This window comes from Galleria mellonella, unplaced genomic scaffold (genome assembly GCF_026898425.1).
Source record: "Galleria mellonella isolate WM207_F2 unplaced genomic scaffold, CSIRO_AGI_GalMel_v1 utg158, whole genome shotgun sequence".
NCBI classification, from domain to species: domain Eukaryota; kingdom Metazoa; phylum Arthropoda; class Insecta; order Lepidoptera; family Pyralidae; genus Galleria; species Galleria mellonella.
The window spans coordinates 2,487,261-2,501,637 of NW_026442003.1; the positions used below are offsets into that span (position 1 = coordinate 2,487,261).

General features: G+C 36.8%; 2 protein-coding genes across 2 annotated transcripts; one reads left to right on the forward strand and one right to left on the reverse strand.

Annotated features, from left to right (window-relative positions):
- Positions 1–997: 997 nt before the first annotated feature.
- On the reverse strand, positions 998–6,873 carry LOC113519526 (zinc finger protein 845-like). Its single transcript, XM_052892379.1, has 6 exons — positions 6,697–6,873; positions 6,375–6,519; positions 5,598–5,684; positions 4,567–4,706; positions 3,108–3,390; positions 998–1,904 (listed from the first exon to the last, which is right to left on the reverse strand). The coding sequence occupies exons 1-6, from the start codon at positions 6,716–6,718 to the stop codon at positions 1,619–1,621; spliced, it is 963 nt and encodes a 320-aa protein (XP_052748339.1). The 5' UTR covers positions 6,719–6,873; the 3' UTR covers positions 998–1,618.
- Positions 6,874–10,605: 3,732 nt separating this feature from the next.
- Positions 10,606–14,357, forward strand: LOC113510330 (uncharacterized). The gene is made up of 3 exons (XM_026893781.3): positions 10,606–11,038; positions 12,440–12,564; positions 14,172–14,357. Exons 1-3 carry the CDS (start codon positions 10,748–10,750, stop codon positions 14,215–14,217), a joined length of 462 nt encoding a protein of 153 aa, XP_026749582.3. The 5' UTR covers positions 10,606–10,747; the 3' UTR covers positions 14,218–14,357.
- Positions 14,358–14,377: the final 20 nt, after the last annotated feature.

Here is a 14,377-nt window from a genome sequence, read left to right on the forward strand (position 1 = left end):
ACATTTCCCTTCACTGCTCTGCTCCTATTGATCGTAGCGTGATGAAAAGTATACTATAACCTGCCCAGGAGTATGAAGAATAATTGTACCAAGTTTCGTTAGAATCCGTCGAGTAATTTTTGTTTCTATAACGAACATACAGACAGATAGACAAAAATGTTACTGATTGCATTTTTGGCATCAGTATGGATCACTAATCACCCGCTGATAGTTATTTTGGAAATATATTTCATGTACAGAATTGACCTCTCTACAGATTTATTATAAGTATGGATAATATATAACATCACTGTAACTTACATTAATACCAAATAAAACCTTACCTTTCCTTTTTAATATCCCATTTTTAATAGCCAGGAAAAGCCTTAAAACAACAAACATACACAATAGCAGTCACAGACAGCCCTCTATGTCGAAGCTGTTTCGACGCCGAACAAACGGCTGCTCACGTAATCCTGGAATGTGAGGCTGTGGCCCATCAACGTTTAGAAATCCTCGGAACGGTGAGATCACTCCGTGAGGCCTGTGAAGAAACCAGGAAGCTTCTGCGCTTCTGGGCGGAGCTAGGTTGGCTGTAGTAGCCACGACTCATACGCACAACGGCCCAAATGAGTGGCTTAACGCGGAAAAGAGAGTCAATTTTATATTACATTACATTCTTGTTTGTTCGTGGTATAATGGACACCATTAGAGCTATCGCCAATTAAAAAGAAACTATCGCAAATTAAAGTCTGAGATACTTTGCTTTCCCCCATAGATTTGTATAACAAAAAATATGAAATAAATTGTTTTTTTTAAATTATTTTCAAAAATCTACATTAAATGAATTTAAAAATTTGTCTATTTTAGTGTTACTATTAAGCTGCCTTAATACAATATAAAATTCTCTGTATAACGCCCTCTAGAGATAAACAATCGTATTATAGATAGATGGCGCTGCATATAAAAAATAAACATGACACTAAGACAATTTACAATTGCGATAAAACCATTTAAATAAATAAAAAAAAAAACAGTGGCTTTATTAAAATTATACTTTATTTACATGTAAATTCTTAAAACAAAGTTTAAAAGCTAATGCAGCACGCGTAGTGCTATCGAACGAAGATATATATGTTAAATATATACACATATATAGGTAAAACTAGTTTTTCTCGGCGACTTCATTCGTGTGTGCTTCGGATAATGGATAAGATGCATTAGGATCTTGGCTTCGGAAGTACTCACAACTGCTTTATCACAAATCCAGATAATCTTATATTGCTCTGAATCTATCCAATGCTTTGGACAATGTATCCATCCCCAAATTTGCAGCTAAGGAAAGTCTGAGGCGGAATAATGAATTGATTCCAGTCATTTGACAAATAATGTCGATGTAGGTGTATCTCAGGGTAGTATTCTTGGACTTCTCTTTTCATTTAAGAGTTTCCTCTTGACGGTGCAAGTAATTCATGGTTTTTTTCCAGCCAGTTCTGTCCCAAGCCATATATTTGACCTTGCTACACGATATGACACCGAGTGTTTCCTTTATCTGCCCCATGTAGTTATTCCTCAGTTTGCCCCTTAATCTTTTGCTCTTAATTTTAATATAATTTAACACTGAACCAATTTAACCAGTTCATTGCATGATCCCCAACTTCCTCAATATACTAACATCAACAATAGACTCGTCGACAGTTTGTTTAGGATGGTGGATTAGATGCAACAGGATCCTGGCTTTGGAATTACCCGCCCATTTGCAAATACTACATACAAATGTTGGCTCCTTGCTTTCCTGCAGGTTCATGTCATGTTCGAGCAGCATATGTCTCTTCAGACGGTACTTTGTGCACAGTTGGGCTTTACATTCCTTGCACTTCGCTCTGTGACGCTTGTGTGTTTGTAGCGCCTTTTGATTGGGATACCTGGGGAGACGGAGGAAATAATAAATTTATGTGTAGAAGGACTAGGTCCTAGTAGCTGATCCGCAAATGTCGTTTTGTCCCCTACGCCAACTATTGGGTCAATTTTATCTTATTGGGACAAAAACTATTATCGAAAGACCGCTTGAAAGATCGAAGGTCAGTGTGTCTAGAGTCAAAATTTGACCTAAAAAGGCAAATTTCTAATTTTAAAATTACGTCCGTCTTTTTTTCATCGGTCTCGTCTTAGTTATTTGTTTCGTCAAAGGCCCTTAGTTTTGTCTGTAACACGTCTTAGTTGCCAACGAGAAAACCGTATAAAAAGGCCGCAACAACCATCCTGTGCAACTTTGCAAAAATTTGCTCACCTATGATCAGGTCCCTCGAGTTTCTACCATGAAATAGGTGTGCTCGCATAGCTGTGTTTCGGTTTGAAGGGTAGGGATACGACAGTAAAATTACAGCGTATAGAGAAATAACACGCTTATCCTCAGGAATGACAACTCATTAGTGGTATCATGGGCATCACAGTGTGCTCTATGATTTCCATAGAGCTGTTCTTATCTATAGGCGATGGTTACCATTTCCCATCAGGTGGGCCGTCAGCTCGTTTATTATTCTAAGTATCATAAAACGAATTGTTAGTTTGTTCAGGTCAAAACTTGAAAGTTGAATTAAAACTAGTTCCTCTTTAATCGATTTTGCTGGCATGCTTTATACCTGATGACAATATATTATCATCATTATCATCATCATCATCATCATATCAGCCTGAACCATATATCAATAACACTGCTGAACATAAATCTCCTTAATGGGGGGTTTGCCATAAATTTGACTATGCTTGGCAGGCGGATTGGCAATAGCAGTTAGGCTTTGGTTAGATGTTTTAAGAGGGACGCTGCTGCCCATGATTCGCCCTCCTTAACCGCCCCTTACGACATCCACGGGAAAGAGTACCCCTTATGGGGTAGGCTTATGTCCAGCAGTGGACAGTCAATGGTTGATATAATAAAACTTAAAAAAATACAATCGAATTGAAAACTACCTTCGTTTTGGAGTCAATTCATCATCATACATTCATATTAGTCGATAACTGTCCACTGCCAATAATGAGAATTTTACCCGTAGTTGCCATGTTTGGCAAACGGGTTAACAACCGCAGTTTTGAAGTTGGTACATTAAACTAAACTATTTTAAACTCACCTAGTATCGCATTGATTGCAGATAAACAAACTGTCACCATTGTGCAAGCTGGCGTGATCTTCCAGATCCTTCTCGTCCTTCCCTATGTACGAGCACTCAGTACACTTGTTGCCATGGTTCAGCTTCTCCCTGTGGCAGACCAGGGAGCGGTGGTGGCGAGCTATGAAGGGGCACTGGGCGCATTTCAACGGGTTGTCGGGTCGATGGCGCTGCTCGTGCTTCTTGGTGTTCTTCTTGGACGCGCTCCGGTATGGACAGTAGGTGCATTTGAATGGTTTTATGCCTGCAAAATATATTGTTGACAGTGTACCGTACATATACATACGAATCAGCCTTTAACTGTCCACTGCAGGCTTCGATGATGTTTTAACGCTGCTGCCAATCCCTCGCCGTCCCTTAATCGCCTCTTAACCAATTAAACATCTCGAACGAGACCCTCTCGCGCATCAAATGTGTACCGATTTGCGCTATCTCGAGTACCTCTCGCCACTTATAAATATTAGGTTTATATTTTCACCTGGAGCGATACCTTCTCGCCCGTTTGTATTTCATAGAGCTTAGTGTATATTTACTGTAAGCTCGTTCGAATTTAGTGCGTGCGCCAGTGCGCCAGTTGACCTCGTTTTACAGAAAAACCCTCGTATTAAGTGGTTAAGACACCCACGGGAGAGGAAGGGACGGTCTGTTCTATGCTGGAACCACACTGGAATGAGAATATTCTATATTAAACAATCCAATCATTTGCCTCAAGATGTATCTTTTAGAAAAACGCGTGCAAAACATACACAAAATGGCAGACGGCGATTGATGTCTAATATGGAAGGTTGGGGGGAAAGGGATTATTAGTAATGGGGTTTAATCGACCCATTGCTAGCAATACACCTTATCAGGTCGATCTCCACGCTCCCCTGGAAACCATCATGGTTAATTCTAGTAGAATTCATCACGATGGGCTAACCCGCTTTCATCCTCGCCTATCACCCCTCACTGGTGCCCCGTCAACGTATACCGATAGTGCAGGCGAGGTTACCATTCCATTATCATGCTATAAAAAAAAACTGCGGGTTGCCAAGTCGCCTGGCAAGCGTAGCAACTATTGGCAAAACCCCCAAAAGAGAGACCTACGTTTAACAGTGAACAGTAATAGGCTAATATGGTGATTATGACGGTCCTTTATCACCTATTAAAACATTAAAAAACACAATACCCTGGTGTCGGGGGGAAAGGGATTGCTAGGAATGGAGATTGACACCCCCTATTGTTAGCAATATACCCTATCAGGTCGACCTCCACGTGGTTCCCCCTGGAAACCATCGTGAACAATACTTGTTGAATTTGTCACGATGGGCTAACTGACTTGCTTCATCCTCACCTATCATCCCTCACTGGTGCCCCGCCGGTGTATACCGATAGCGCGGGTGGGGTTACCATTCCATTATCACCCATTAAAAAAAAATACCCTGGTGTATGCGGACGTGTTCCTCGAACACCGCCTTGTTGTACGTGGAGTAGTCGCACATGTAGCACTGGAACGGGTTCTCGCCGCGGTGCACCTTCCTTATGTGGCGCATCATCTTCTCCTCGTTGTCCGCTGTGTATCTGATGGAATAGAGTCATCATCAGCAACGTCATAGCAAACATTAACTTTTTTTTTTATGGGTGAAAATGGTACGGTAACCCCGCCTGCGCTAACGGGATACGCTGGCGGAGCACCAGTGAAGGGTGATAGATGAGAATGAAAACAGGCCAGTTAGCCCATCATGATGAATTCATCAGGAGTTAACCATGATAGTTTCCAGGGGACACCGCGAGGAGGTCGACCTGGTTGGGTATATTGCTAGCAATGGGATTCTCAGTCTCCATCACTAACAATCTGTTTCCCCCCAGCAAACATTAACTGTCCACTGCTCAACATAGACCTCTCCCTGTTGGTGGTGTTACCAGGTTGCCTGTAGTTACCACGTTTGATAAGTGGATTGGTAACCACAGTTAGATATATATATATATATATATATATATATATATATATATATATATATATATATATATATATATATATATATATATATATTTATATCACTTACAGCACACACATAACATTAGCTACTGGTACATATTTTAAGAAAATCCGTCTAATTACAAGTTAAAAGTAGTTATTACATTAAAAAATAAAATACATTTACAAATCATTTAAAAATAATTCTTATCAACTATAATCAGTAAAATATCACTGCGTATGAAAATTCATTGTTTGCACAAACTTATTTTTTATACCACATACTGGTAAGCAAGCATACAGCCTAATGGTAAACAGCCACTGTAGCCTATGGACGCCTGCAACACACGGGTTGTCACGTGCATATTGCTGACCCTGAGGAAACCTTAATATAGCCTTTTTGAAGAGTCTAATTGTACTGTCAAACAATAAAATGAAAGTGGAGTTCCTCTGTCCATCTGGAAAGAACTTGGCGTGAAGATAGAGCTACTGACCTCAAGCATTCCGGGCATCGGATCCGATCAGTTGCGCGTTGTACTCCACCATTCTCAGCATCATTCATACTGAATGCCTTACGATCTCTGTTAACAAATTCAAACAAGATGAACTAAATTTTGGTCACTGTTTTTGTATCGATGAATTTCAAAAGTTATCTATTTTTTTTTGCAACTTAGAATGGCAAACAAGCTGACGGCCCACCTGATGGAAAGTGGTAATCGTCACCTATTGACATGAGCAGTACCATGGACATAACAGAGTATACTATTTCGCCCATGATACCCCCCAAGCATTGCCATTTCTGAGGACTCAGGTGTTATTCCTCTGTACCCTGTAAATTCACTGCCATATCCCACCCTTCAAACCGAAACACAGCCATGCAATTTTACCAGAGGGAGACTTTGTACAAAAGTCGATTGCTTGGGTATCTCTGTCACAATCGTGTTTCAACCGTGAAGCAGTTGTGTTTGCATGGCTGTGTTTCGGGTATCATGGGTGAAACAGTATACTCTGTTATGTCCATGGTACTGTTCATGTCTATAGGTGACGGTTACCACTTTCCATCAGGTGGGCCGTCAGCTTGTTTGCCATTCTAAGTTGTATAAAAAAATAAAAAGAAATTTTTCCTAAATATCTTCATAATAAATAAAACAGACTCTATTTATCATAAAGATATGCATAACCGGTATATATTGATTGAAAAATATTTCTATATACCGGTTATGTAGACAAAATCATGGATAAAGACTAGTTTTGTTATTTTTGTAACTTACTGCTCCTCTTCCACCTTTTCGGCATTGTTCTCAGTGACTGGTGTCTGTGTGGAATCAAGTAGGGGGAGGGATTCCGTCCCTGGATACTGCTCCGAGCCCTGGACGTCTACAAACACGGGGAGATCCGATGTCTGCCCCATGTTACCTGCAGCATGTCATGTCAAATATTTTTTCTTTTTAACCGATTTCATAAAAGAAGAAATATTTTTTACACATTTTATATGTCTTTTATATTTATTTATAAAAACTACAAGGCGCAATCAAATTCACTTGAATAGGTACTAAAAATTCTATAAATGATAATTTTGATTTTAGAATTTACCTTCCATTATATTTAATTCCATTTTTTTTTTTTACTCTACTATCACTTTAAAACTAAATTTTATAGAAAATATAAAACAGTTGTCTAAATGATAAAAGCTTATTTCTTGTTTACAAATAAATACAAAAAAAATATATACAAAGAGTCAAAAACTAAAAGAAAGCAGATAAAGTAATACTCCATAAATGTCACTCATTGCTACAGCTGACAGCAAAGCGTCACTTGAATCACCATAAACGGTCATGAAGTGAGAAATTTATTAAGAACTAAACATCATAGCCGATTGTCAAGTGACAAATAAAGTAGCTTTCTTGTTAGATATTTATATACCTATTGGTTTATTTTCATAGAACTATAAACTACTGGCTGGTAAGTTGACATTCATTTAAAACAATTGTTGCTTTTCTGTATTTGTTCTTGTATTAAATTTTCTCGTACTTTTATATTATGTTTATTGCTTCCTCCCTCCCTTCCCTTAGTTAAATTCCCTTAGTCGCCTCTACAACACCTACAGGATAGAGACGGTTCTATGCAGGGATCATACTGCAACCATAGTCCTCAGGAATAACGATACATAAGTGTTATAATATACTTATGATATTGATGGTACTGTTCATGTCTATAGATTACGGTAGCCACTTTCCATCAGGTGGACCGTCAACTTTTTTGTTATTCTAAATTACATAAAATAACATTAAATTAGCTTCATCTTGTATAGAACCTAATGTAATGGGACTATAAAAGAAAAAAGAAGGAAAAGAATTTTACAAGTGTATGCAAGTTCGTGAGGATGTATGGATATTATATTTGTTACTTTTTCGCATAAAAATGGATTTGAATGAAATTTGGAATACAGTTAGGATATATCCTAACGTAGCGTACAGAATACTGTATGTAAGGATTCACGCAGAAGAAGCTTCAGGATATAGCTAGTATAATATAAATTGAATTAAACCAATAGTCATAAATTTCTATAGGTTCCACATCAATGTATTATTACACATTTTCTCAAGATTCGACGTTTTGATCCTGAATTTTAGCTAATTCTTGGTGATATTCTTCATAATCTGATGAAGTTTCAAATGTAAACAATTTATTTCCCTCTCTACGAATAATGTGCAATTTAGCATCTGCAGTTATTGCAATTTAATTTCTTATATTAGTTTTAACTTTTTTAGAATCATTATTTTTTAACACTTTGTTGACATTAGATTCTGCATCATTAGTTTTTGCTGATATTTCATTTGACTCATCTGAGTGTGATTTTTTAATTTTTACAAAATCACCTGCGTCATTGACGTTACTATTATTATCAAGAATTATTCCTGTATCTTTCTTTCTGTCATTTCTATTATGGAAATTGCTATGATCCAAGTTGGGACCATTGGAATGTTCAGTAGTTATATTAATTACTTCGCTTGACTTTTGTTTCACAGATGAAGAACGTTCAAAAATAGAATTATGTGATTTTTTTTATTAATTGATTGAGATTGACCGTTCTTTCCTTTATTCATTTTTCCATTTGTATTTCCTAATACATAATTAAAATCATTAATAGTTACGCCATTTTCTTCTGAAATCTTGGTGGCAGATACTATTTTATCCTCGGATACTATGTTATCTTTATCTAAATTTGATGATTTATCATATATTTCTCCTGCGTCTGACGATTTTTCTTTATTAAATTTTATGTAGTTTTTGAAAGGCCTAGCAACATTATTTAAATCCGGTTTGTCATTTGGCGGAGTACTTTTAGTGATATCTTTGAACCTTAAACTTAACTCTTTTAAAGGTCCTAGGTGAGGGTTTTTCATAAGAAGCTGTGTATTTATTGATTTACTTATGTGATTATTTTTAAGATTTTTCTCGGATTTTTTATTTATTTCATAAGTTTCTAATTCCGTATTTCTAAATTTAGGCAAATAACTATCTTCATTGGCGTATTTTCCATTTTGAGATAAGGCTGCGTTATTTTGAATATTGTAAATTTTCTCTACAGCTTTGTCAGCAATCTTCTCAGCCAATTCATTAATCTTATTGGAGGATAATAATCTTTTAATGAATTCGTCTACGTCGTATCCTACGATTGAAGGTGGAGCGAGTGCTGCTTCTCGTATACAGTAGGCTATTGTTATAATAGCTTAAATAAACAAAAAATTCTTAAGATCTCTGTAACTTAAAAACTAAAATTAACTCAAACGTATAGGTACAGGCCACTGTAAAAAAAATCGACAAAAAAATAAATATTTACTTACATACCATATTAACCGTGAATTGTCCACTGTTGAACATAGGCCTTCCTCTTTTTTTTGCCAGTAGTTGTCACGCTTGGCAAGTGGTTTGGCACCTGCAGATTGACCTTAGAGAGACCTTTTTTAAAAGGGACGCTGCTGCTCCCTCAGCTATTAAGTTCCTTTAGTCGCCTCTTACGATACAGGAAAGAAAGGAGGGGCCTGTTCTATGCCGGGATCATACCACGAAATTACTTATTGTTTACTTAATATGTAATTACTTACATGATTATCATTTCAGCCACTATCCGTCCACTGCTTGACATATGCCTCCCCCATAGACTATCATAAAGAACTGTCCTGAGCTACCTCTATTTTTTTTATACAAGTCAGAATGGCAAACAAGCTGACGGCCCACCTGATGGAAAGTGGTAACTGTCGCCTATAGACATGAGCAGTACCATGGACATAACAGAGTACACTGTTTCGCCCATAATAGCCCCCATGCGTTGCCATTTCTGAGCACTCAGATGTTATTCCTTTGTACCCAGTAAATTCACGCCATATCCCACCCTTCAAACCGAAACACAGCCATGCAAACACAACTGCTTCACGGTAGAAACGCGAATGGGACAGAGGTACTCAAGCAATCGACTTTTGTACAAAGTCTCCCACTGACTCCCTGCAATGCATGGTCGTCACTCCATCTAGTGGAGGATCGGTCTACACTGCATTTGCCCGTATGCTGTCGCCACTCAAGAACCTCTCGAAGAAGAAGAAATTTTATTTTTGGTCAATATGTAAGTAATACATATTGACCAAAAATAAAATTTCTTTTTAATATCTTTCATAACATTGAAATATTATTGTATTATTACTTTTTAAAATCACATAAATCCGGATGACTTAGGTAGTTGTGTAATACATATAGCATACAATAAAAATTTATACGAGTAATAACGTATAAAAACTTTATGGATTTTATCATAAAATTGTGTAACAAATGCACAAATGTCGATTTTATATAAGACTAGTGTGTGTTTTCAGCAGAGGGAGACTTTGTACAAAAATCGATTGCTTGGCTACCTCTGTCCCATTCGTGTTTCAACCGTGAAGCAATTGTGTTTGCATGGCTGCGTTTTGATTTGAAGGATGGGATGTGGCGTGAATTTACTGGGTACAGAGTAATAACACCTGAGTCCTCAGAAATGGCAACGCATAAGGGTTATAATGGACGAAACAGTATACTCTGTTATGTGCATGGTACTGCTCATGTCTATAGGCGACGGTTACCACTTTCTATCAGGTGGGCCGTCAGCTTGTTTGCCAATCTAAGTTGTATAAACAAAAACCTGTGACTTCATCCCATGACCAGGATGTATAAATTAGGATGAAAAGTACCCTTTTCCATTATTACGTGTAGTGTATATGAAATTTTATGACAGTTGATTGATCCGTTAAAGTGCCAATAAGTAATATAGTTTTTTTTTTTTTTATTTCTATTTTGTTACTTATTGTTACATCACTAATCACTTATTTTGCTTAAACTGAAACCTTTTTCACGTTCCTTTATAAATTAGTAATAGATCAGTATTTAGCGGCACCGAAAAGTATTTTCAGATAGAAATAAAAAGAACTGTTGGCCATAGATAAAGAATTTTTGCCGTCAAATTTAATTTAAAAATAATATAGATAGGTACCTACCCACATATGTATATGATTTGAATTTTTAATTAAAATAAATACCCACCTACGTACTTCTCAATTCCATTTCATTGCAATATTACAAAAATAAAGTTTCAATTATTTAAAAAATCGAAATGGCAGTCCCGGTATTACGCCAACCAAAGTTGAAACAGGAGAAATCTAAAATTGTAATGGATATTCCTAACGTAATAATTACTTTGAAAGACAAAACACGGCTTGTAGTGTCGTCTGACGCATACCACGGAATATTAATGGCCAGTAACATGTACAAATGTGTGTTTTGTAGAACAGATATGGATCTCGATATGGTATATAAAGAGCAGCACAAAAATACTAATACGCATAAGGAGAACCTAAAAAACTACCCTCACATTGATGGGTACGACGAAAATTTAGTGCGAAAGGTATTATACTTATATTTTTTTTATAACATAATTAGAAAAAGAACATGCGGCTCACTTCATGTTTTTTTTTTTTTTTTTTTTATTGTATGAAAATGGAGTGGTAACCCCGCCTGCGCTAATGGGATACGCTGGCGGGGCACCAGTGAAGGGTGATCGATGAGGATGAAAACAGGCCAGTTAGCCCATCATGATGAATTCATCAGGAATTAACCATGATAGTTTCCAGGGGGAACCGCGAGGAGGTCGACCTGGTTGGGTATATTGCTAGCAATGGGATTTTTAGTCTCCATTACTAACAATCCCTTTCCCCCCTGCTCACTTCATGTTAAGTGATTACCGTTGTTGGTAGGCATCCGTAACATCAGAGACATAAAAAAAAATTACATAATACTCTTTTTTTTTCTATGTCAATGGAATGGAATGGCAAACGAGTTGTGAAGTGTGGCGTAGCTGTAAAGTAAGAGGTTCTGGTACCTCTGTAAAAAATTAATATGTACTAATTGAGACCCTGGGAGCATGTGAATGTGAATAGGACTCTATTTTCCGCGCTTAGCCTCTAATTTGGACCGTTGTGCGTATGAGTCGTGGCTAGTATAGCCAACCTAGCTCCGCCCAGAAGCACAGAAGCTTCCTGGGTTCTTCACAGGCCTCATGCAGCGACCTCACCGTTTCAAGGATTTCTAAAAGTTGATCGACCACAGCTTCACATTCCAGGATTACGTGAGCTGCCGTCTCTTCGGCGTCGAAACAGCCTCAACATGGAGGACTGTCTGTGGCTCCTATTCTGTTTAAATGTTTGTTTAATGGACAATGGCCTGTTATTGTCCCTATCATTATTTTGAGATTTTTCCTGTCTAGGACCCTGGGAGCATTAATAACGAATTCTCTGCACTGGGGACTGTCAACTATGCCCCTAGCTGTCGGCCCACTTGATTTAAAACCTTGAGTAATAACCCTCACCTGTAGACAAGAACAATACCATAGACAATTGCAGACTACATGGTGGCTTGCTGGCAATCTAAGGACTAAATCATTATTTATTGCCATATCTCAACCTTTAAACTGTTGTCTGAGCACAACATAGAATACACATCTGGAGGAAAAGGGATTATTAGTAATGGGATCTAACTGCCCCATTGCTAACAATAAGTCTTGTTAGGTTGACCTCCACACAGTTTCACCTGGAAACCATAGTAGTTGATGCTTGAATTGTTGCAATGGGCTAACTGACTTGCTTTTATTCTCACCTATCATCTCATATAGGTGAACTTCCAAAGCACACTGATAGAGTAGGCAGGGCTACCATTTTATATACGTCCATTAAGGTACACACAGCTAAATATAGATAGATAAAAATAATTTGTAGTCTTCCTATGATATTATTGATATATTTATTTTCAGTTAAACAAAGACATGTGGTACTGTACGATATGTCAAATAACGGTCGCAACCTCCTGCTTATCACGTCACATCAACACCAGTTCTCATTGTGAAGAATTGAGGAAGGCCATCGTGAAAGCTACAGCGTATAAGTCCACTTAGAGAGCAATTTTTTATTAATATGCATTATACAACATTAACAATTTTCAATAACCAAATATTGCATGATATTTTCTGTCAGTTTTCAATTTTTGATGTTTGATTTTTTTACTAGCTCTTGCCTGCAGCTTTGCTTTATGTATCACCGTCGCCATAAAAGCTTCTAACTGTCCACTGCTGAATATCCCTTCTTTGCATAATGGTGGAAATTTCCATCATAATATTGAATGCCCAAAAATTATATAAAAGAACAAATACACTTTAAGTTGATCGTGTCTGGATACCTTTTTAATGTACGTTTCAGAAAAAAAAACATAGCTGTCAAATTTATTTTTTTAAGCTTTTTTCTTTTAATTTTAAACATGAATTATATCACCTTGATTTATTTCACTAATAAAAAAAAAATTATGCAAAGAAGGGATATAGGCTTCCCCTATAAGGGGGGTTTTGCCAGTAGATGAATCTAGTTAGTATATTCATTAAAGAACAAAACCAATTGGGGAGTGTTTCTGAAGAATGATTTAGTAGCATGAGGATTAATATTATGAATATTTCCTTTTTTTAACACTTTACTATAAATGACACTGTTTGTCAGGGAAAAGTGCATTTTTTGCACTAATTAAGCAGTTAAGAAACTAAATACATACATACATATCTGTCACGCCCGTCTCCCATTAGGGTAGGCAGAAACAATGGAACGCCAAATGCTTCGATTCAAACAAACCTCTTTCGCTTCTTCCACATTCATCAATCTTGTCATACACGCTTGCCGGTTACGGGTACTTTTAATTTGGCCCTTCTTCAGCACGTCGCCTATTTGGTCGACAGACATCTGTAGAGCGGCCCCTACCGACATCTCCGTTCATTCAAGAAACTAAATGTGTTATGTAAATAAAACTTTTCCAACAAGTGTACATACAGCATTGTTATATCACCAGTATAGTTTTCTATTAATTTTTGTAAATAACTCCATTATCCCAATGCTGGCCAATGGGAACTATTAAAAGAGTCTATTATGGTGATGATCAGGCTGTTTTACATAGTTTTTTTTTTATTTCTCTTTCTTGTACAAAAAGTTATAAAAGAAAAGGAAATGGAATGCTCTATCACTATAAGAACTTTTTTTATACAATTAAAAATGGCAAACAAGCTAATTATTTAATGTTTTATAAAACTAAGCTAATAATTTTTTTAGATGCTATTTGTTCTTCAAATAATATTTGAATTTCTTGCCCATTCTTATCAGTTGAAATAGTATTTTTGATTGTCATTGAATCATAAAAAAAAAAATATTTACAAATGTTTAAAATTGTTTAGATATATAGAAAACATTTCTACTCAATTTTTTTTATGCAACTTAGAATGGCAGACAAGCTGACGGCCCACCTGATGGAAAGTGGTAACCGTCGCCTATAGACATGAGCAAGTACCATGGACATAACAGAGTATACTGTTTCGCCCATGATGCCCCCCATGCAATGTCATTCCAGAGGATAAAAAAATTTTGAGTTAGCTGTGTTAGTGATGTTCTTGTGACAAAGTATATTATTTATTTCATAGAGTTGTATTACAATTTATATAACAATATCTACAGGTATCACAAAATACATAGCACACACCTTGTTGAGGTACCAACCTGAGGGAAGAGGAAAACATCAAGTTATTGTTTAATAACTCATCAATAGACAGCTTAGGCATGATTACCATTCCATTTCCTTCTTCCAAAAGACTGTAAAATGTATTTTGATATTGTAGTGTTAAATGTTATTCAATAAAAAATAATGTTATTAAAATAAAAAA